Raw genomic sequence first — 24865 nt, forward strand, 5'->3', positions numbered from 1 at the left:
TCGTGCTGTTCGAGCAGAGCGGTACAATGGCGGATGAAAAAATTACTATTTTATCGTTTTAATACACAATAAAATCCACGGAATGGATAGAGAAAATTATAAATCACATTTACAATCACACTTTTCACGTAAAAACTTTCGATTTTGTCATAAAACCTACAATGAGCAAACTGTCACCCCACGGTACAACCAGAAACCCGAGTACATAAAGTTATGCTAGAATTGAGAAAAAATGAGCGGACTGCCCTAAACTATGCAAGTGAAGGTTTAGGCCACTCCCGAACACACTCTCCAAACAATGATTCAAAGATCAAAGTAAAAAATAATCACATTTGGTCACGCAAGTAAATATATGGGTTGATATTACGTTATAGAACTGTCATCTTATGGCTTGCAAGTATGTGTGTGTATATGATCCGTTCGATAATGGCGGCTATATTATGATTTAGTGAAATAGCTTAACACTACCAGCAAGCCCTTGTGATATTATGGATGGCAAAATCAATTGATACAAATGTGATTGGTTAAAAACTCAAACTATATACAGATCATTGTCCTCCCAAACCCATACCTTACAGGAAATTGTAATACAAAAACTGGTCCTCCAATTGACCAAACAGACGAGACAAGACAGTATTGGACCACGTATTGTCTAAGTGCCCCCCTCCCAGCAACAGGACACGTACACATGTGAATTGTTGGCATGAGGAGACACTGACCTCGGACACAATACAACCGGAGACAATAGCTCGAGACAAATGTTTTACATCAGGCAATATTTTTTCTCGAGAACTGTAACTACGACACACGCACACGCCAACGATGCCGATTTGGCAAACCACCGACGATTCTGGCATGATGGAAGTGAAAAAATGAGAAATTTGTTCTGCATTTTTCGCAGCCGCCATATTGACGTTTGCAGATATTGATGAAAATCGCCATTATTATATGATACACTTGTTGCTACAAAAACAATATTATTTCGTTGATACACAAAATCAAAAAGAAACACTCGAAATTTTGTTGAAAAAACTGTAGTTTATTGAAACAAAACTGTCCAAGGACTTGGTTTGGGGAAGAAATGTTCTGGAACATGTTACGTAATCACTTGTGACGTTTGCTGGAGTCACACATTTTCGTAATAATTATGCACATGATTCAGAAATGTCGGGATTTTTGCTAATGGCCTCGACAGACACAGCACATTTTCTACGGAATTCGACCGTTGCCGGTTCCGCGGCACTTGTACAAGCCGGAACAAACGGCGAACCTGTCAAAAGCAGCCAGCCGGATCACACACACACAGACGAAAAGCACCCACCGGGGAAATGTTGGGATTTTTACTAATGGCCTCGACAGACACAGCACATTTGCTACGGAATTCGACCGTTGCCGGTTCCGCGGCACTTGTACAAGCCGGAACAAACGGCGAACCTGTCAAAAGCAGCCAGCCGGATCACACACACACACAGATGCAACACACGTACCGGTACACAAAAAATGCCGATATTACGGGATGATTGGCCGCCACAACCATCAAATCACACTTGAATATTCAACATTTTCCAGCCATTTGTCACGAAATTACGGATTTTTCTCAATTTTCCACACAATTCACACAATTTTTCACTCACACACATACATACACACCGCCATACGGGAACCAAAAATCCACGGAAAAACCCACCCACGGTCGGAAAGGTGTGGATTAAAGGCGGTCGGTTGGTAAATCGGGCTCGTCGGAACAGGATTATTAGTCGAAATCATGCGGAAACGCGTTAAAATAGACAAAATTACGAAAACAAAGAACCAAAAAAGCGCGCACACACAAAGTGACATTCGAGTTGCGTGCACGGCTCGAGCAGCTTGACATTCGTGCTGTTCGAGCAGAGCGGTACAATGGCGGATGAAAAAATTACTATTTTATCGTTTTAATACACAATAAAATCCACGGAATGGATAGAGAAAATTATAAATCACATTTACAATCACACTTTGCACGCCAAAACTGCAAAATTCGGTGCTAAAAGGTATAACGAGCAGCCGGTGATAGGCCGGATAATCGCATGACAGCGTTCGTACGTGCTGCCGGGTCGATCGGGCTGTCGAGCGGCAGCCGCAGCTGTCAGCAGACGAGCAGCGGCGAGCTCATTCGTTGCTCATCTCTTGAACCGAACGGACGGAACAGCTGGAAGGTCCGCAGCCGCGGAGTGAAGTCGCCGGGCGGGCAAAGTGGAAAAAGTCAGTTAAAGAAGTTGCCCACGAGCACACGCACCGGGGAGGAACGCAGGACCTCTGGGTAAGTAAAGGCGCAGTGGTGAACGTTCACGCCGGGAAAAGGCCGAGTTCCGGCAGTGCTGCGAAGACAAGCAAAAGGCTCTCCCAAACACGCACACGCACGCACACACATTCGCTCTGGTTCGAGGTGCCCTCTGGTGGACATCTTGCTTTTCGGCAGGCTCTCTGTGTGTGCCCTTTTTTTTGCGAATCTTCAGTTCAGCCGTTTTTTGTTACTATGTGCGTTGCATGTGGCTCAATGGTTACGCTGATTACGCGTGAATTGTGCACAGAATTTCTCTTTCGGTATTTCGGTGTGGTTTCGGTTTATTTTTTTTTCTTCGGCATTCTTGAAAGGGCGTGAGACGATAGACGTACCAAAAAAAAAAGGGTTTTGTGCTGTGCTTGTGATACGGTGGCACCAGCGGCAGTGCAGGAGAGGTTTTGGTAGGAACACTTTCGTACTTGCGAAGACAATTGTTCTCGAATTTCGAGTCTCGTGTGTACTCGTGTGTGTTGTGTGCCTTCTTGCTGTTGTTGTTGGTGTTGTGTGGCACACAGGCTAGCATTGAGGCGAAATGACGTTTCCGGGAAGTGTACAAGCGCGTTGCGTGGCTGTGTGTGCGGTTTTTTTTTTGTACGTCCGATGTGAATTGTTTCTTCTCTGCCGCTCTGCTATCGCCGTCGTGTTCTGTTGTGCTGTGCCCTATTGCGTCGTTTGCTCCGCGTGTGTGTGTGTGTGTGTGTGCGTCCGTGTGCATTTATGACAGGGTCAGACGATAAGTAGGAAGGGGTAGGCGAAGGATTTTTGGTGCAGAATTTGAAGTTTTTGTAACAAAAATCGCTTTTATTTCCTTTCTCTCTCCCCCACAGATCCATATTGACAGCACACACTGCCCCATCACCCCTCATCCATCAGCCAGAAGCTTCCGCGAAGAAGCCTTCCCTTGAGAAAACAGTTCGTGTGTTAGTGTGTGTGTGTGTGTGTGTGTGTGTGTGTGTGTTAGTGTGTGGTTGTGTGTGTGTGTGTTTATCCAGTGAGAAAAAGGGTGACATCCGAACTCGCTAATCCAATCCAAAAGCAACTGAAGCAAAAGTTAAAGGAAAAGAGAGAGAGAGAGTAAAAAAAAAACCGTTGTCAAACGTCGCCATCTTTCAAACGCATGCTGCTACTGCCGTTGTTTCGGGCTGCTGCTGCTGCTGCTCCACGGGCCCCGCGCACACACAAGTGCTTTTGAAGCAACCAACCAACCAACCGCTCCGTTCCCTTCCAACCACACGCACACCAACCAGACTGGGGTAGCCTTCTCACCAGCCTTCCTCAATCTCCCTCCCTCCCCCCCCCCCCCCCCCTTCTTTCCTGCCGCTGGAGAGGCCGGAAGTGCGAAAGTGCGTGTTTTTTTCCGCGTGTGTGTGTGTCTGTGACTGTGCGTACGTGCGCCTTCAAAAGTCCGTAAAGTAGTCGCGCGCGCGTGTGTGTGTGTGCGTAAGTGGTGATTTTGTGTGAAGTGGTGTCTCTCGTGTGGAATTGTTCTTGTGACTGCTTGTGCCTGTGCCCTCCTCCCCCCCCCCCCCCCCCACCGCCAAGCTCTCTGTCGCGGGGTGGTGGGTGTACACACAGTGCCCTTGAGCTCCTCGCGCTCGGGCCGCGCTTGACTTTGTGTGTGTGTGTGTGTGTGCGCGCGCGCTGGAGTGTGCGGGCCAGCGGCAGACAGATGATGAAGCTGCCGGAGGGCTTCTCCCACGTCGGGGACGGGCGGCTCAGCATCGGCGAGGAGCAGCTGGCCAAGCTCAAGACGCCGCGGGACATCGGTGAGGTGTACCTGGTGGAGGAAACCTGGATCGCCAAGTGAGTACTGCCTGTGTGTGTGTGTGAATTTTAGGGCTCATTCTACTGGTGGTGGTGTTTTGCTACATGCGCATATATACATATATACATATTTATTTACATTGTTCTGCACTTAACATTTCATATCTTAATATCATTGTAAATTATATTATTTTTATTATAATAATTATCATTATGTCTTACGTTGAAAGTATACAGTATATTCGATACACGGTGGGTGGGTTGTATGGGTTGTAAAGGAAGGCGGGGCAAAATGGACCTGTTAAGGATTTTGGGCTGTATCTTAATGTCACCGTAGACCTTGCGTCAAAGTGAACGTGAAATTTTGGGTAATTTTGCTGTATTTCAATAAATTTACATCACGATTTGGTTTATCGTACACCTAAAGAAAGGATATTCCATTATCCAACAATCTAGACTCTAAAAACATATTGAATTAAGAAATTAAATGCATTTGCATTGCGTTCCATGACATGCATTTAATTTATTAATTCATTATTTTTTATAGTCCAGAAAGTTGGGGAATCGAATATACTTTCTTGTGGTGTACGGTAAGCCAAATTATGAAAAAAAAATCTCGAAATAAAGCAGAAAAATTGTAATTTTCACGATCAGTTTCACTGGGGCTCTAACGCATGAGCCTAATTGGTTAACCACTTAACACTGTTAGTTTGACGTGAATCGATGCTTAAACGTCCTTATTCATGAAAAACTATCAGAAGTTTACGTATTAATAACGGGTCTTGATATGGGACAAAATGGCCTTGCACGAAGTATTAAAACAATTCTTAAACAAAAAGGGCAAAATGGACCACAACATTGCACTAAAAGGCGTTGGTCTAAGCTCTTGCATCTTGGTAGAATTGTGAGAGTTGAAAATAAGTTTAGTATTTGAGTGTTTTGTTGAATATAATTTATATTTAGCAAAACGCTGGAATATTTCAATAATTCACATGTTGTTACCTTCATTTACGTAAAGCTAGCATATTCTAGCGACCTCAGCTTGTACCAGACCTTAGCTTATAAAGCTTATTTTCGAGACAGCGAAAATTGTATCATTGTTGGCAAAAAAAAAAAAATATGCTAATTCATTCACGTACTTTTAAATCTTCGGTTATAAAACGTTCATGGTGGGCTTTAAAGATTGATATTTGATTTTTATCAGTCATTAGAAATCAGTACAAATTAACACATCTTTGCACAATAATGCAGGTGATCATTTCGCCCCAGGTTCTCCTATGTATACGGCTAGCTCTCCGTGCGTGTTTGCGTGTGGAGTCAATGTTTTCTAGCGTCAACTGCGCTAAGCGGATCGGTTCAAAAGCACCGTTGCTTCTTAAGGTTGAATTTGGTGTCTCGCAAGCGAGCAATTGCGACAAAACTCTGTTCCCTCCACTCAGCGATTACACAGGGGTGGGGTGGCAGTATAGAACGAGTATTGTGATGGTGTGAAGGCTAGAAAAAAGTGTATATACACGCACACACACGTACATGTACACAACACAGCACGAATCAAAGGGGTGAGAGTCATTGGGGGGGGAGTTAACGGAAGAACTGCTAATGCGAAGGGTGAGTGGGAGGAGGACGGGAGGAGTGGGGAGGTGTCCATTGGGACAGAAAGGCGGCGGCGGCCCTACAGTGGCGCTGTTTGCCACCCACCCGACCCCCTCCCACCCATCTGATCTTGCCTTTTTGTTTCTTGTATGCGCCTCTCCACTTTATCTATTGTGCGAGAGAGAGGCCTTGGCTGGCTGGGTGTAATAATATTGTGCTTACCACACACACACACACACACACACACACACACCGCTGGCGTTTGCATACGAAAGTGCACACCAATGGTTTTTATTGAGGGCTTTTGTTGTTGTTGTTGTTGCTACCATTTTGCTATTGTTTTTGTTATTTCTTTTCCTATTGTGTTTGACCTCCGGAACCACACTAACACAGCTTTATCTCTCTGGCCCCTTTCGTTTCTTTCCGTTCTTTTGCACAAGCCCCAGTATTTGTGTGTGTGTGTGTGCTGTGGCTCCTCCGATTATCTTCCGATCTCTTAGTCCGACCCCCCCCCCTTCCTAAAGCTTTGTTGGGTGCTGAGGGATGTGTATGTAAGTGTGTGTGTGTGTGTGTGTGTGTTTTTGCGTTCATTTTGTGCGCCTAGGGCGCGCTGCTGCCTCCTCCACTCTTGGGGTAACCTTTTTGGGCATCGCTCGCACCTTCTCCACTTAGCAGAGCTGCGCGCTCCACACGGTTACGTACACGTCCAAGCGCAAGAAACACACACACACACGTACGCGCGCACAAGTCGTGTACTTCAGGAACCGAAGGGTTGTTGTTTTTTTCTTTCTCATCTTGCACATTGCATCGCATTGTTGTCGCACACTACTCTTGGTCGTCGTTTTTATCTCTTTCACTCTGTGTGGTTTTTTGTTGTTGTTCTTGCTGGAACTTCTTCGCTCTCGGGTGGGGTTTTGTGGCCCTTTTTGCGGTGCAATCTCCTTGTCCTCTTCGTCGGTGCTCTTGGTGTGTCTGTCTTTTTGGCTAGAAGTAGGTAAGCAAAGAAAAAAAAAATTCTCCATCTTTCATAAAGGTTGCTGTTGTGTGTGTGTTCGGTGCTGTCGCTGGTTTTGGGGATATCGGTGTAAATCTATTGTTTGGTCAAACTCATTTGACGAGCCGCAGCCTAGTTTTTGCATGATCATTAGCAGTTCTTTTCATTTCATATTGGGTTAACAGTTACGTTGCAGTAGTTTAATCTTTGGTGTAAAAAAATAACTGTAGCAGACTTGTTTTCAATTGCCCATACACTTCTAATATTTGCATATTTTAGTGACAACTGACTTGTACGCTAAAATAATGACAAAAACTGGCCATTTATAGCCAGTTTATTGGTAAATGCCATACAGAATAGTACAGGGTTTTCCACGGGTTCTTAAAGCTGTGTGACACTTTCTTGACCCTTTCTTATAGGAAGTGAATTTCATATGACGGCAATTGGACTCTATGATACTTTTTTTGGACAGGCTCTTTGGAAATTCCTATTGGATTTGTCAAACAAGGGTGCTGTAGAGTCCACAGCTAGGAGAATTTCTGGTAAACCCTGTAAATTTTTTGTTGATATTGGTGTCATTCTGATTATCAATATTATTGAGCTGGTATTGATTGTGAACTGCACTTACGTACGATAGAAACAGTGAATTTCGTACTTTCGATACTGTCCAAGGTCCATAAATTACAACCGGTCGTTCAGTCCATTTCAGATCCTCATTATTGCAGGGTGAGGTGCACTGCAAGGTGTCATTCAAGTCCTTCATAACCGTTACTTCTTTCCTGCCAATCTACATAAAAATCCGCATTCTTATTATGGCGACGAAAAACAGAGTCATAAGACCTCCTAATAACATTGGTCTTGGTAGGTTGCCTCATGGAAAGTTTGAGATCGTTTATAACTTCCTATCAAAAGTAACACGTGATTGTGCTGACATCTGATTTCAGCTGATTTTTTAACATTTTGGAGAAGTATTATGTTCTAAGTTGCAACCATACCTGAAGAGGGTTTCGACCTTTCCCAAAATAATCTGCCAAGAAATGTTAGGCCTTACATTTCTAATACCTGTTGGTTTAGTAAATGTTCCAATAGTGTTGCTAACTTTATTATTATTTTGACCCATAACAATTGGAATATGTATTGTATATGTATTATGTATTGGAAAAAATGCATACGTTTTGTTACTGCTTCGTTGTACCTACAATGGTGGTATGGTTCCTATAGTCGTCGTATTCTGTTCCTATAATGGTGGTAAACAAAGATGCCACAAAAACAGTGTATAATATAAATGGTACTTAGTTTTGAAGCTGTTTTCATATGGCTAGCAATGATTGTTGCCATAATATTTAATTTTTGCGTAGTTTGATATTAAAAAAGTATAAATTTGATTCATAAAAATATTGACTAAAAGTACTGACTAAAGTACTGACAACGACTGAAATTTTGGCCTTTTTTTTGGTAATTTACTTACAGGAAACTCATTTCTGTAGCTTATGTTCGTAAAAACAAAACGACCTTTAAAAAATACTCTGGAATAAAACCTAAAATGTCCTTTTCGGCCGATTTTATGGCAATAATCGTTATAGGAACATTCCTGTTTTGTGTACCTTTAATGGTGAGGTGTAAAAAAAAACTTCAAAATACTAAAACATGATCAAAAGGCAATTAATTTTAGTAAATCAATAATATTTCATAAATTATCTGTTAAAAAATAATGGTTACGACGTTATGTGGTCATTTACAGCGTTAACAAAAACATGAAATCGCAAGAATCTTAGAAAAATGTGAAGATTAAATAGATAAATAATCACTTTGTAACGAAATGGCCCCATTTTACTTTTTAAACCCTTTGTTAAAGACCAGAGAACACTTCACAACAAAAAAAATAACTGAATTATTGTTAAATTATCGTACGGAGCGCATTTCAGTGCAATACCACCACTATAGGTACGTTTACCCTATAAAAATGTAAAAAAACGCATTTCAGTGTTACACAAAGTTCCTCTGCACTTAAATCCCTATGGTCTCAGTACATATGTGCTTTTTTTTAATTTTCTAAAAATAATGTCAAAAATTCGCCACCTCAAAAATTGGAATAAAGCCATTCCTACTGAATAAAAAAAAAATTGGAATAAACAAAAATCACACTTTTCACGATTTATACGTGACTCACACAACACCGTACCTCCTCTACAGTGTTTCGCCCTTTTTTGCGTGCTTTAATCTCCCTTTTCCTTTACTTTAATCTCGTGCCAAATCCAGCGTTTCGCTTTGTGTTTTTAATGTGGGATCAAGCCTCGATTGGGGAAAACATCGGTATATGGTTTTACCTCGTGGGAAAACAATTCGACCCCCTCCCCCTGCAGTGGCACAGAGCCGCAGTAGCTCCAAAAATTGTAACGCATGTGTGCATAACTGCATTTTTCGCTTCAAAAAGTCTATTTCTCTCCCTTCATCAAACCTGCGATTTTGTGTGTTTGTGTGCTACCTCTGTGTGTGTGTGTGTGTGTGTGGTTTCACTTCTAGAAAGGTGTCGCGATATCTCAGAGTGTGGTGGGGGAGGGGGGGGGGTGGGTGGGTGGTAATGTGTCATTTCTAAGGTATTTGCTGACTGTTTGTTTTTGGTTTGATTGGTGTAACGTTGATTTTAATTTTCTTGTTTTTTTTTTTCGCTTTTTGGCGCATACTTGATTTGTGGCATTTCTTTTGGCGCCTGTTATTATTATTCACATGTGCTGCTGCTTGGCGAATGTGTGCGGCTTGCCAAATGTATGGCCGGTCATATGAATATTTTGGCTCAAAATGCATTTCGGGTGAAAAAAAAAACTCCCATCTTAAAGGTGCCCTCTGGTACTCAGTTGCATCGGAATACAATAAAATGTTTTTTTGTTTGTTTTTTTTCTCTACTCTGAACGGCATTTCTTCTTGGGGGAGGGTGCGTGCCCTTGATATTATTAACCCATGATGTTGTGGCGTGTTGCAGCAGAGAGGATGCCCCTCGAACCACAGACCCAGACGGGGGCGACATCCATTAGCGTTTGGCACTACTAGCGCACACATGCTTCCCGCCTAGCTAAGCATAACTAACTAACTCCTCTACCACCAGCGAGACCACCGGGGTGGAGCTACATCAAAAACGGATGGTCAATATTGGCGCAATTGTTAAAACGACAGCAGATGAAGAATAATTTGCAAAGAAAACTTTTTCCTTTTCGTGTGTCGAAAATTTCCTTCGAAGAGGAAATATTGTAGTAATATTGTTGTGTTGTCGCCCCTGCCCCTGCGCCTAAGGAATGCTCGTTTCTTTGTGATTTTTTTTTAATTACACTTGGTAGCGATTCTGGATGCTTTGGAATTCAACACCAATGTCCAACAACAACACATGTGTGATTTCTGAATCACTCCTTCGTTCCAAGCAACGGCTCAAATTTTTATTACTTATTATTTCAAATACTCTGTTGGCCAGATGTTTTGAAAAACCATTTGCTGATGTTTGAGATCTTGAAGAACCTTCAATGTCGTAGATAGATCTCGAGCGGTGTTAAGTTCGTTGTACAGTCATTGAAGCAACCCCAAAATTGTCCAGTAATTCCAGGTGGTATTGGTGCTATGGACAAGATCAAATTTGGATTCTTTGCTAATAGCTGCTCACATCGATGCAGTATTCGATGAATTTTCAATTCCTGTCCACCGTTTAGAACAACCACTTGAAATTTCATATTGTTTCCTTGCTCTTTTCCTTCACTGTTGCTGCTTGATGATGTTGGAGATCTTGAAGAACTTTTAGTACTGATGGAGATATTCTTTCAAATTTGTTGAAATATGATGTGCACATTCTTCCCCCCTTGTCACATACTGGTCAGGCAATATGTAAGGTTCTTCTCGTTTTTGGCCAAATATAGAGTCTATTACGATGCCATTCTTGCTCAAACAATGCAAGACAAACCATTCGCCGTAACATTTTATAATATTGAAATGATTATCGGAAACATGTTCACTATTGATCGTATTTCTCTTACCAAATGCGATTGTATCCGAATGAAACAACAATATATACTCGCTAGTTAGTAGTAAGTTGCGCGATGAAATTATCTTTAATTTGTAATGGAATTTGCGGTGAAAAGTAATCGGAATTTGACTCTATAGCCACCCTTGTTGGACAAATCTAATAGGAATTTAAAAGGAACCATAGAGTCCAATTACCATCATATGAAGTTCACTTCCCATAAGAAAGAGTCACGGAAGTGTCCCACAACTATGAGAACCCCTGGAAACACATATATATACATTCAGGAGTTTCCGTACATTGTTGATTTCGCACGATGAAATGCAAATTTGGGTACAACTAGTGAAAAATGGCCCGGAATTCCAAATATACGTACTTAAATGTAGTATTGGATGAATCTTCAATCCTTGTGAACCGTTTCGAACAACCACTTAAATTTCTTGCTCTGTTGCTTCTTCGCTTTCAACGATATTGCTGCTAGACATCTTGAAGAACCTTCAGTACTGATGGAGATATTCTTTGCCTTTTACGGATGACATAGCCGTGGATCTAGTGCTGTATTTAGTTGTTATTCAGTCATTGAAGCAACCCCAGAACTTTCCAGTAATTCCAGGCAGTTTCGGTGTTATAGGCATGACTAAAATGTTTAGTGTTTGCTGATAGATGCTGCGATCGATATACTATCGGATACACTTTTAATCCATTTGATTTTTTTTGTACACAACCGACGGACCATCGTGTCTAATCGGCAACCTTATAATTTGAACAACCACTTGAAATTTTTATTGTTTCCTTGTTCTTTTCCTTCATTGATATTGCTGGATTGGGGGTATTATTTGCTGTTTACGAATGATATACCCGTAGATGTATTACTGTGTTTAGTTGTTAATCAGTTGTTGAAAAAACCATGCAAATATCCCTTATTAAAAGAGTTGTTTTTACGTGTAAAGATATCTTGCTTGTGTTTGCTCGTGCTTTCTAAATCATCCGTCAAACAGGGATTCACAGTCCACAATAAACAAGGGACCACATATTTCAAGCAAAAAAGCCTTTTTTGCAGCAAGTTTGACATTTTTGTTTTGCCTACAAGTGTAACACATTACGAAACCATTATTAGAACTATAAAAAGTTGAACCTCTGAGCAAAGCTCTGAACAGCAAGCATAAATTGAACTGTAGCATAAAAAATAAACATAAATAACTACACCGAACATGAAATAATCGTCTGAAAAGCTGTTTTAAACAATTCTTTAGTTGTTTGGTCGTCATATGAAAACCAACTTCATGTCCTAGAGCGCTGTTAGAGTTTATCATTTGGAGTATCGGGTCGCTGGAGCAATATAGAGTAGCCCTCCTGACGTTTGATCGTAAAAAGATGCCTTGCTCTAAAAAATCTAGCTGCACATAAAAAGATATTTTGACTTGGAATAGATAGGGCATCAATTCCTGTTACAAATTTGTGAAGGAAAATACACTGTGTTGTCATTCTTCAATTTTTGTAAAGATTCTAGTCCGATTGGGAAACATCTAGTCCGGTAAGGGACACTGTTCGACCATGGTAAGCGATAGGAGAGTGTTTTTGGAGACGTCTTTTTCATGTCCTATTATCAATCTATTCTATCTTGTTGTAAAGAAGTCCAAACTATACTAGCAAATTCAATGTTTGGTCTCATACTATTTACTGACAGTTGTTCCTATTACAGTATAAACAAGCGTGAACACCTTTTCCGCTGGTTTGCGGGCGTTACTTGAAGTCGCTCTGGAATTTCTCTCTCCACCCTCACTGCTGCTGTGACTGTCTATTGTGTTTTCCACCACTCAAAAGCAGCATACCCGGCGCGGAAAGGTGGAGCGCGCGCACGCGGATAGCATTAGTTGTTTGCGGGAGATTTTTTGTTTTGTTTCTCACACACACCGATCGTTTACCACCGGCACAACGCGCTCCCCCTCGCCCCCGGGGTGCCAACAACAAGAATGCTCCACAATGCAATGCGTTTTGATGTTACCTTTTCAGCAGTGTTGGGAAGGAAAAATCTCACCAGACACACCGCACGACGCTTCTGGAGTCTCCCCCCTCCTCACCACCCCTCTCCAACCCCCCCTGCAACAGAGATTATGTGTTGTGTGCTCTCTAGTGTTGGATTTACCCGCCCGCGTGCGAAAAACGCTCCGGGCGGGCATTTTTTCCACTGCTTTTTATACCCCCCCCCCCCCCCCCCCTTTGAATGAAGCTCCCATTACGAAAGAGCTTTTTCTTTGTGTCGGCGGCTCTGTGCGTGTGCGGGGCGCCGGGAGGGAGGGAGGGAGGGTGTGTGGTGTAGGGTATTTTGTGAAGTTTTCACGTAACACACGTTCTTGCCAGTGTTCCACGCCCCGGGGAGCGTTATTGTCGTTTTCTCAATGTGTGGCTTGCGGTGTGTGTGTGTGTAGGTAGAGACTCGCAGTAGTCGGAGGTGTTTTTTTTGGCCGTTCTGGTTATATTTTATCTGAAACAAAAACGTCTAAATTAGGTTTAAAATGGTGTATAACTAGTGTTCAACATGTTTGTGTAAAGGGCACTGTTGCAAAATGTCATGAGCATCACGAAATATTCATCAACGAAAACGATGAAGATATCCGTGGTAGCTTGATGCTCATTGCTGATACTCACTGAAAGTGCGTCATGACATGCCGAATGCAACGAGCGAGTGCTTGAGTCAAACCCAATATTCTGACTGAAAAGCTGAGCTTAATGTCAACAGGAGCATAATCATAACTTTTTTTCATAACACTCATGACTAAAACGAAGCTCAAGCAAGATGACTGAGATCCCTGAGATGATCAAAGGTGAGATTCAAACAGTTGGTGGACCAATCACATTCTTGGTGACAATTTGTTTAGCACCCAACACTTGGTCACTCACTTGATCATGACATTTTCTCCCAATGATAATTATAATATTCTTGGAATACATTTAGAATATACGTGGTCCAAAGCAGTGAGCATTCTTACTCGCTTTGTCTGCTTTGATTGTCGGTCTGATCAAACAGAGCGAGGATACCACGCTCATTTTGTTTTTTGGAACCACTCGCAGACCAAGAGTTGGTTACACACAATGTCACCAAGCATGTGATGGTCGTACCAACTGTTTGAGTCTCACCACTGATCGTCACAGTAGAGCTCGTGACGCTGGCATGATTTTTTTCAGTCAGAATTTGTCATGATTATGTCAGTGACATTTGCAGAATTGAAAAAAAAGTCATGACATAGTGATTGACCAGGCGATGGTCGAAAAAATGTCACGAAGCCACATTGCTCACACCAATCGTTTTGAGTATCATATCTGATTATCCCAATTGAATACGTAACGCTTATATGGATTTTGTTTCAGACAGATCTTTTTATTACATTTTGCAGTATCGGTAAAGGGGGGTGGGGTTTCTTGGGAAAATGTCTTGCTTTTTAATTCGCTGTAGATTTTAGTTCGCCTGTATATTCTATGCTTGCTCCTAACACTATGCAAACTTTACTTCGGTACTAAAACTATGCTTTGCGAGCGGGAGGGGGGTATATTCGGAAAAAATCTGTGTTCTTTTTTTTTAGAGTGTTTGTGAACGCTCAGCGTGATTGTTTCGTTCTGTTGTTAAGATATTCCCGTGCGTTCGAAATTGATTGCTATTCAAAAAGAAAATGCAACCATTCAATACAATCCGTCAAAATTACTTGAAAAGGATGCAACTTTGAAATGTTGAAACCATTCGAAGAACAAGAAAAATTACGAAGCCACAGAACGAAGAAATCAAATCCAAAACATTTGCATTGCTTTAAAGAGAAAGTCGCTGCGCAACCCAATAATGTATTGCACACGCGAAGAATCGCCAATGGTACGAATAAGATCTACCCTATGCCCCCTATGCTAACACATTCCGCCCTTAGCACACTGCGCACCAGTAGAATCGACGCACAATCATATAGAATAGAACAAAAAAACGAAAACAAAAATCATCATTATAAACCTCCCTACCGCGTTGTTACCCAAACACGCGCGCACCACACACCATTCTTCAGGGGAATGTACGGAATCGTGCGGAGTGCCATATCGAAGCAGTCCGGCATCAGCTATGCGGCCAAGTTTCTGCGCCGCCGGCGGCGGGGCCAGTGCTGCCTGAACGAGATCAACCACGAGATCGCGGTACTGATGCTGTGTGCCGACTCGGACCACGTCGTCAAGCTGCAGGCCGTCCACGAGACGCGCTCGGAGATCGCGCTCATACTGGAGCTGTAAGTAGTAATTGGGGAGGGGGAGCAGCTTTCGCTGTCAATTCCGTGTGTCCAATCTAATCAACGCGTGTGTCCCTTGTTTCTATGCTTTCCCTCTCTCTCTCTCTCTCTCTCCACCCTGTGGCGGCAGAGCGACCGGTGGCGAGCTGCAGACACTGATCGACGAGCAGGGCCACCTGTCGGAGCAGAAGACGCGCGTCTGCATGCGGGAAATTTTGCGCGCCCTCCAGCACATGCACAGCAAATCGATCGCCCATCTCGACCTGAAGCCACAGAACATACTGCTGGCGGGCAAAACCGTTGACGGTAAGGGCGGGCCGAACACCGTGACACGAAAACTGCACGCGCGTACTATTGTATTAATATATAGCTCAGTAGCGCTGTCATCTGGTACCCGAAACTAAAAAGAAACTGTTTTTTTTTTCTTCACTCATGCCCTTCCAAACCCGCCACACTCACTCGCTCAGATGGGCTCAAGCTGTGCGACTTCGGCATCGCCCGGTTCATAGCGGAGAAGAACAAGATCTACGAGATCGTCGGCACGCCCGACTACGTCGCGCCGGAGGTGCTGCACTACGATCCGCTGTCCCTGCAGACGGACATCTGGTCGATCGGCGTGGTCGCCTACGTCCTGCTGACCGGTTTGTCGCCGTTCGGCGGAGACAGCAAGCAGGAAACGTTCCTGAACGTCACCAAATGCTCGCTCACCTTTCCGGACGAGCTGTTCGACGGAATATCGAGCGATGCGATCGACTTCATCAAGAGTGCGCTGCGCATCAAGCCAAAGTAGGTTGCCAGGCTGGAAGTAGTAATGTAGCTTGCACTAATAAAACGTGTACTAAACTTTTCTGTGTGTGTGTGTTTGTGCGATTTGTGGCGTTTTTTTTGCGTACATTTTAGGGAACGACTGACGGTGGACGAGTGTCTCGAGCACCGGTGGCTGAAAGAGAAGACGGTGTGCCTGCGGGAAGAGCTGCTGGCTGCCCGCGCAACGCTCAGCCGCAATGGGACGGGCATTGGCGAGTGGGACTACAGCAAGACCACCACCACCACCCTGATGGGTGACGATGCGCTGCTGAATGGATGCGAACCGACAAATGGTGATGGTGGCGGAGGCGGTGGCGGCGGCGGTGGCGGAGCGTTGGTACTAGAGAATGGCAGCAGCAACGGTTGTAACGTGGTGCGGCCGCACGAAGCCGGTACGAAGCAGCAGCAGCATATGCTGGCAGCCGGCAGCAACAATGGCACAGTAATCGCACCATCGGAAGAAAAGCCGCAGTACGATGCGGGAGCGGGAGAAGGTGGAGGAGATGAAAGCGATGAAGGAGGGGGAACAGCATCTCCGCCGTCGCTTGCTGGTGAGTTGAGGCCGCTGCAGCGCAACAACAATGGTGGTGGTGGCACCATGGTAATACCCTCCGATGCTTCCTCCGCGTCCACCGAGGACAACAAGGAGAATGTGATTGTTGTGGGCGGCGGGGGAGGCGGGCTGGTGGTAAGCAGCGCCGCGTGTGCGCTGTTTCCGGACGCGCCGACCACGCCGAAGGTGAGCCGCAAGGCCCTGCCGGTCGAGCCGCTGAACGACGGGGGCGGGCTGCACTACAACCTTCAGCAGCACCACCACCATCACCACCATCTGCAGCATCATAATCACCACCATCATCACCATCACAGTAGCCATCTTCATCAAAACCACCATCACCACCACCACAACCACCTGCATCACAGCAATGGCGCGAACAGTCACCACGTGCTCAATTCGAGCCACCAACACCACGCCAATCAGGCTGTGCTGCATCCGGCGCCGCCCAACAACAACAACAACAGTGGTGGCGTGACAGGTGCGGCTAGTGGTGGCCCCGGCAGCCCGTTCGTGTCCCGCCAAGGTTCACCGTCCTGTGTGAAGAAGTACATACAGAAGATGCACCTACAGCAGCAGTTGGTGGTGCCTGCTGGGGGCGAGATGGCGACAACCACCACCACCAGCAAACAGGATGCAAACACGATGGTGTCACTCGAAGAGATGGAGAGCAAAATTGTAAGCCCCTCCGGTACGACAGGGATGGCAGCGAGCAGCTGCAATGCGAGCAGTAGTAACGGTGGCGACGTTGAATGCTGCGACCCGCCCGAACATGCTTCCTCCTTCGCCCCTGTCACACCACCGGTCAGCAGCAGCAACGGGTGCAGCAGCAGTAGTAATAGTAATAGTAGTAATAGCAGTTGCCGAACAACGGTAGCGGCCGGTGCCGCGCTATGTGCATTGAATTGTACCGAAGCATCATCGGTAGGCGGTGCGGACAGCCGGCACCTCGCTTCACCCGGTCACAAGACGCTACAGCAGTGCGAAAAGGATGCCATTATCTGCTGATAAAATAGGATCGGCTATTGTATTAGTACGACGGTTGGTAGGTGTTAGACGAAGAAAAAACACACTCACACAATGCGAGCAACAGAAACACAAAATAGAAACAGTAATGCTCGATCGAAGCATTAGTTTTCCCGTAGGAAAAGAAAATTCAACTTCTATCTGCTTAAGTAAGATGATCGAGAGAAGAGAGAAGGAGAAAGAGCAGAAGAGAAAAAGAGACGAAGAGAACGAGAAGAAGAAAAGGGAAGAAGAAGAAAAGAGAACAAGAAAAGAGAACAAGAAAAGAGAACAAGAAAAGAGAACAAGAAGAAAAGAGAAAAAGAAGAAAACAGAAGAAGAAAGAGAAGAAAAGAAACGAGGAGCCTTCGCAGGAGAAGAACAGAAAACAAGAAGAGAAAAATAAGAGAAAACAATAAGAAAGAACAAGAAGAGAGAACAATAAGAGAGAACAAGAAGAGAACGAGAAAATTTAACCTTGGAAAAAGAGGGAGTAATATATATATTAATATATATTACAGGGTTTTACAATTCATTTTGCTATGTGTTCCGCATACTTTGTCGCTCACGAAACTTATGTTGACACCTAGTAGGTATTTGGACTAATGCAAGTACAAATACCTACCAGGGGTCAAAGTAATTTTCGTGAGCGACAAAATATGCAGGAGCATACATTGCATACAATGTCTTGGAAAGCCCCCTGTAACACGACACCGGGATGAAATGTGCTGCTCTGAAAGAGAAGAGTCATTGTTGTGACGTAAGGCGCTTTGCGCTCGCTCCCACCCGCCCAATGCTGAAAGAGAACGATGCACAACGAGAAACAAAAAAAAATCAGTCAGAACGAGGAAAACAGCTGCTTCGCCCCAACTTCGCAGGAAGAGGGCCGGGGAGAGAAGTGCTGTGGTTTTGTTACTTGGAGTTGGTGGGTGGGTGGGTTAGTAGGGTTCGGTACTTAACGAGCAAAGCACAGTAGCCGGGGTTACTATAACACGTTGCCAAAATAATAGACTATCTACGTAAGAGAACTTTGGTTACAAAGTTACTGTGTGGGAGAGCAGGTAACACCACTTTGTTTTTTTTTGCTGGACGTAACACAAAACCACAAATCCACACTGTTTAAGTGAGAGTGAGGGTTACATGCAGAAGTGTGTACATGTGGGTTACGCCGTTCATTGGAATTTGTTGGCGTTTTTTTTGTCTCTTGTCAGTTGGTTGTGTTTTGGCAACAAGGATAAAGCCAAATAATGTTGCTATTTTGTCGCTTCGAACCAATATCACCCCCCAATACTGTTTGCGAACGGTTTTGCGCAGTTGGTTGAATTGGTTCAAACTCCCACCACATTAATGAATGCTATTTCCCCCCCCCCCCCCCCCCCCAATTTGTCATTTTTCTGTCACTAGAAGCAAAAGTGTGCTCCTAGATGATGGACCCACACACACACACACACGTACACACTTATTTATATATTTACATTACGCGTTGTGTAAACGTAAAATCGCTGGCTCGACCATATCATCATCGTACGTGCAGGTGTGTATGTGTGTGTGTATGTGTTTGTTAGTGTTACAGGGGTTTTGCGAATTATCTTAAAACCTCGGTACACAACAGCGGAGTAGTATATCCCCTCCTGTAAGGAAAGTAATCTAATCAAGAGCTTAAGCAATTATTGCTTCGGCATTTGTTGCCGTCGTCGCGTGGCCGTTTGTTTGTGCTATAACAAGGTGGGTGTGTGAGTGTGTGCTACTAATAGCAAGATTGTTGTTTCGCGAATAAAAGGAACGGGAACCATTTAGGGCGAAACACTTTACAATGGCTTATTTAAAATTAATCGAAGCAAGACTTATGTGAATGCATTATTCTTTAAGTGTGTCTATACGCCCAATACGAATGTTACAAGCCTAAGCTAAGATGGTGGAGTGGTTGGAGGAGAACGGCGGCGGCGGCGGTGGCGGCGGGAGCCAGCAGGAAAACGGGAGCGCAGAGTTAGCTGCGGGCGGCGTACCAGCCATTGAGGAAAAAAGCTACCGAGAGTGCAAAAATGCTCCCTTTTCTCCTGACACCTGCCCCCCCCCCCCTCCCTCCCCCTTCCCGCTCGCTCCAGCACTCCCCTATTCTAACCTTATTATGTTGTAGGATAAATTACTCGTTTTGCACAAGCAACAAAAGACATACACATATACACATATACACATCAGTTGAGCATGAAATGTGCGTTTTTACCATTAATAGGAATAAATTATATAGTTGATTCCGTTTACAAAAGGAAGAAAAACATAACCTAATCCCGCGTGTAGCAGTAGTAGAAACACAGACGCGCACGATTTAGGGGAAGGAGTGGACAGAAAAAAAGGACAAAGTTGTTCTACCATGATGTGCCTAATGATGTGTAACGCGCAAGGGATGAAACAGAGCGAGAGAGAGAGAGAGAGAGAGTGGGGTACACATTTGCTCCACACGTTTATCATTGGAGAGCTGGCCTGATGTGTTTGTGCGTGTGTGTGCGTGTGCAAGCACGCTTAGTAAGTAGAGCATAACATATAGCCGCCAGGCGCAGTGCACCGGCAGTAACAGCAAAATGGTTTTTATTCGATAGCCTCGGTTCAGTTTGTGCGCTTACTGTGTTTGGACGCGTTTGTATAGATAGCAATTCGAATGCATTTAATTAATACACATCCCCGCGTTACACAAAAAAACAAGAAATTGACGAAAAACTAAATTCCTTAACCTCCTTCGTCCACCCATCCGTTTGTCATTCCATTTCCGTTTTTTTTTCTTCATATACACAAGCAAGCAGCCTCTCGCTAGAATTTAGAGCACCGTGTTGGTTTGTTGTCTTAAATAACAGTTGCTTTAATATTCTGAACCTACATATACAGTGCAGTTAACACAAACTATTATACAATGAAAGGATTTGAGAGCGTTAGAGAGAGAAAAGAGTGACAAAGAAGAAAGTTGTATGTGTGTGTGGGTTACTGATAGTCAAAAGGCTGGGTTAAAAGCAGGGAGGCAGAACCCTATCGTGGACCGGTTTCGGCTCGTGTCAGGGAAGCAGAGGAAGCTCCGCGGAGTATGTTTGCGAAGTGTGACAACACTCTTTACGGTACAAATTGTGTCTCCTGTGTTTGCAACTGGGGGTTTGTTTTCGTGTGTCTGCCATATATCCTTTTTGTTTTACTGAGTCGCCTTAAAATCCTGTTTTAAATGCGATGTTATTTTAACCACTGTGCATGACTTACATTTCTTTTCACACTCCCTGGTGTGTGGCCTTTCCAATACCCACGCGATCAGCAAAATGTTTTCCTTTCCTTTTGTTTCTGATTAAAATTAAAACTTTTTTTTACCCCCTGAAATAAGCTATTACTCTGTCCCTATGCACCTTCTTTTCTAAACATTGCAGCCATCCGATGCCATTTCGTACCCACAATAAGTGCATTTGTTTTGCGTTTGTTTTTAATTTTAATTCAGTTGCATTTTTGTTTTTAGCAAGACAGAGACAATGACCACACACACACATACACACAATGAAAACGATTGTAAGATAAACTTTGAAACCGTCACAGTAAACGATGGTGCCAGCCTTCGTGTTAAGAACGTATTTAAAACAAAAACAATAACAAAAACGCCCCCACAGTAACGTTGATCCAAAGAAATGAACATTGAGGAAAGAGTTGAAAAAAGAAAAACCATGCAAAAGTTTTTAAGCATAAGACAGTGAGCGAGCGAGGAGGCAGCAAACAGGAAAAAACATAGTTATAGAAAAGGACCGCGTGCGTTATATTGAATCACTCAGGTGTGTTTTTGTAGAGCAGAGAGCGTCCGGAAGAGAGCGGTGGGCCCCGGACGCTGGTTCACATTTGTTGTCATTATCGACGCTCTCCAGTTGCGTTCTCTTGCGTGTACAAACGCACACCTGTGTGTGAGAGTGTACAAGTCTCGCGTACGTTGCCTAAGGGGGTTGTGAGCAAAGAAAAAAGCAAGTGATCTATAACTATACAGTTAAGTTATTTTTCTTATACCTTTTCCCATAATGTAAATAAAAATTAACAACACCAAAACGGTCTGAACATCCGAGATCGCTATTCCAACGTACACCAACGACTAAACAGGAAAAGAAATATTGAGAACATTTGCTTGTAGATTAGTTTTTACCCTTTTCGATGTTGGTGTGTGTTGCTCTAGGCAAGTAATGCGGATTCGATGCTGTGGTACTCAATAAAACACGTGTGGTTTGCTCGGTTGCAAACTATCAAGTGATCTCTTTATTATCTGTTCGTACGCTTCGGGATGCTGTATGAGTTTTGATGGCACGACACCATTACTGATATCTAACGATCGCTGTCGTTAGTATCACACTACCACAGATGCAAAACTTTGAGTTGGATTTTCCATCTATTGCCTATATTCTCATTCCTTTTGAGCGGAATATTTTTTGCCACTTATACGCACAATTAAGGTAAACTTCTTGCGTCCTCTTCTACTTCTTCTAGTACAGTCCGTGGTGGCCGGGCGGTTCTTGGGCTTTGCATATGCAGGTTTTGCATTTGTACATTACAACGAGCTTCTCATAGAGCGACGGGTTCGAATCGTTGCATTATTCATCTAGCGATCGTACTTTATTTGCAGACCAAACCTCCAAATTATGAGTACATTGATGTGAACGTTCCATTTCTAGCGCTCGTTTAAGTTACTCATTGCCGTTATCGAATCTCGCCCTACTAGTATTGTACGATTTGCTTTCCTGATCATGTCATGCTAAACAGATTTCTTGCAGTTATGAAATAGCGAGCCCTTGTTGGCTTAGGCGGCGCTCTGGGACCAATCGAACGAGACAAAAAAACACGACTCTGTTCGATAGGTGCTCTGTCAGCTGTTTGATGTCTTATAGACCTGTCATGATGCACTGCAATACGCCTATCTTTTCATCTTAAAAATGAAGCATTTTCATAGTTTAAATGAATATCCTTCTGCAGGGGGAAGATTCAACAAATAATTTACTAGTTATTCACATGAATAATAACATAAAAATCATTCAATTTTAATTCTCAAAAATGTAAACAAACCTCCATGCCAAAACACATACAGTGCATACACATTCATTGTGTACACACAATAGTTTAATACGTTTCAAACCTATATATTTGATGTTATAATTGATTGTGAAGCATTGCAAATATTATTGATAGTTATTTTAAATATTTGGGACAACTTGAAGGAAAAAGTGTAGAGAGCGCGCTATCTTCGCTCATTTGTTGATTTTCATCAATTCTTTCTTTTAAAAAGTATCATCCAATCTTTCTGCTTCATCTGGCCATTATATTATGGGATGATATGGAGCGGATTTCAAGTGATTAGTTCCACCTTTCTTACAAAAAGTATGGAATTACGTGGATGTAACAATGGCTACCGTTATCCGAAACAATTGTTGATAACACCGTGTCCTCGAATGAAGTATCCCGTTTTTGGTAGAAGCGAATTCTAAATGTTTATCGTAGACAGTGACACTAAGTTTTCTTAGCAAAACAGTCTCACTTTGGCAGCGTCTTCGCACTATAACCCAAGAAGCTGCCTTCGTATTTAGAATCCCAACGAACGGCTTGTCCAATCTTAGTGTCCAATCAATCTTCCTGCTGCGTACATTGAACATCCCGGTTGTGGTTTTTTTTTTTTACATTACGGCGAGCTTCTCGCAGATATCCTTCTTCTCCTGGGTACGAACAGTTGCAGTACACCTCTTGGGATCGTTCTTAGCTTGCCAACAAAATCGCCGAGTTTTGGTCTTAATACCTACGATCGAAAGTGTACCCATTTTAGCTGTTTGGGAATCCATCATGAAAGCATTTCCTTCGCTTTGTCCTTTCCACGTTCCAAAAACGCCACGCTGTCTATTTTTGGCGCATTGCTCAACCCTTGGAGATTGGGCATCTCATCTCACTCTCCTGAACTGTTCTTCGGCAGCCTATCTCTCACTGCGCTTCTCTGCCTTCCAATCATCTCTATCCAAGGGTGGCCACTCAACCGGGAAAACAGGGAATTAGGCGGGAATTTTATTTTTCCGGGGAAAACCAGGAATACCCAGGAAATTAAAAAAAATATCACATTTTTTTGCGATCATTGTTTACGATCGTACCAAGTGCATTTTAAATCAACGGGATGTTTTGTATATTGTTCCCAGCTTACCACAGTCCAGCAACATCGCACCAATGTCCATACACATTTTCCGTATCTCACACATGGTACGCAATATATGTACTTCTTATTCGCACTGGTGCAATACCTACGTTCACCGATATCGGTTCTTGCACATTTCGGGCATGGTGTGCCTATTCCCAAGTGAGTGAAAATGTCACTTTTCGGCTGTGTTTTCGATTGATATTTCGTGCACGATGTGACAAACGAAATAGTGTGCGAAATTCAGACTTTTTTCGGCACATAACCACAACCGCGTGCAATGGCATAGTTGAATAGTTTTTACATTGTTGGTGTTTATATGAATGATACGATACGTAAGAACACAACTGATTTAAATGCAAACTAAACATAATAGTCAAACAGAAATACACATAACCTGCTTCAACGCTTGGCTTGGAGAGTGAAATGGTTCGAATGGAAGAACCACACATACTGTCATGTATTGCTAGTCAAATTATGAGAGTGTATGAGTTATCGTCCGAAAATTTCCGCTTGGGTTAGTTCTACCTTGTATTCGTCTTTTGTTAACGATATTGATCTCTCGTGAAGTTGCGGTCGTGCCGAATTAAGGTTAACCACTCACACATGGCCTGTACATTGACATTTTGCATTTTGGTTTAAGGCCTCTAGCTTCATTTCGCCCGGTTGACTGGGTTTCCACGCTGCTACGCGCAGGTTGAGCTGACGTCGCTTCTGCAATTCGATCGTTGATCCTTTCTTTTCACGAGATTTGCACTAACCCATCCATTCTTCACTAGCGCTATGGATCAGCATTGCTACCTTCCTCACCGTTTCCGAGAATCGAAGAACAACCGTTCTGATAGTCCAGCCATTATCGTGGATTCTTTTCGAATGGAATGGAATGGGTAAACTTAGGTCATTTCCTTTTCTACGTCATGTATTAGGTAGCAAATTCTATTCTGGCTTTTGTTGAAGCATGTGTTGAGGTTAAAATCATGAGCTTGTGTTTCTACGCAGGAGTAAATAGATAACAGCCTGTTGAAAAAGGGTGCCGTAGAACCCACTTCTTAGCACATAAAGTACACTTCCCGTAAAACACAATCAGGAAAGTGTCCCAACATTAAAAAAAAACCCTGAAATCTCATGTATCTAGTGGTGAGGTGCATCATCAGCGTCGTGCGAGTAACAGCATAATGCATGGCTGCTGTTTCATCAGAATTCTGTTCTTCGCAGATTTTTATGATTTCTCCAGTGGCTGATTGGTCCATGGAACGGTTACCCTTATTTAAGGTTGTGTGAAGACATCTAAAGACATTATGTAAAAAATGTAAAATGTAAAGAATGCATATTTAAAAAGCTTAAGATCTATTAATTAGATCCACAAACGAGCACACGATTTAAAATTTGTTT

The 24865-nt window shown here is 43.4% G+C and overlaps 1 protein-coding gene across 1 annotated transcript; it reads left to right on the plus strand.

Annotated features, from left to right (window-relative positions):
• The first annotated feature begins 2104 nt into the window (after nt 1-2104).
• LOC1272302 (death-associated protein kinase related) lies at nt 2105-21376 on the plus strand. The gene is made up of 6 exons (XM_311247.6): nt 2105-2299; nt 3151-4126; nt 14724-14936; nt 15067-15242; nt 15404-15722; nt 15837-21376. The coding sequence occupies exons 2-6, from the start codon at nt 3993-3995 to the stop codon at nt 17302-17304; spliced, it is 2310 nt and encodes a 769-aa protein (XP_311247.6). The 5' UTR covers nt 2105-2299; nt 3151-3992; the 3' UTR covers nt 17305-21376.
• Nucleotides 21377-24865: the final 3489 nt, after the last annotated feature.

This window comes from Anopheles gambiae, chromosome X (genome assembly GCF_943734735.2).
Source record: "Anopheles gambiae chromosome X, idAnoGambNW_F1_1, whole genome shotgun sequence".
Classification (NCBI taxonomy): Eukaryota; Metazoa; Arthropoda; class Insecta; order Diptera; family Culicidae; genus Anopheles; species Anopheles gambiae.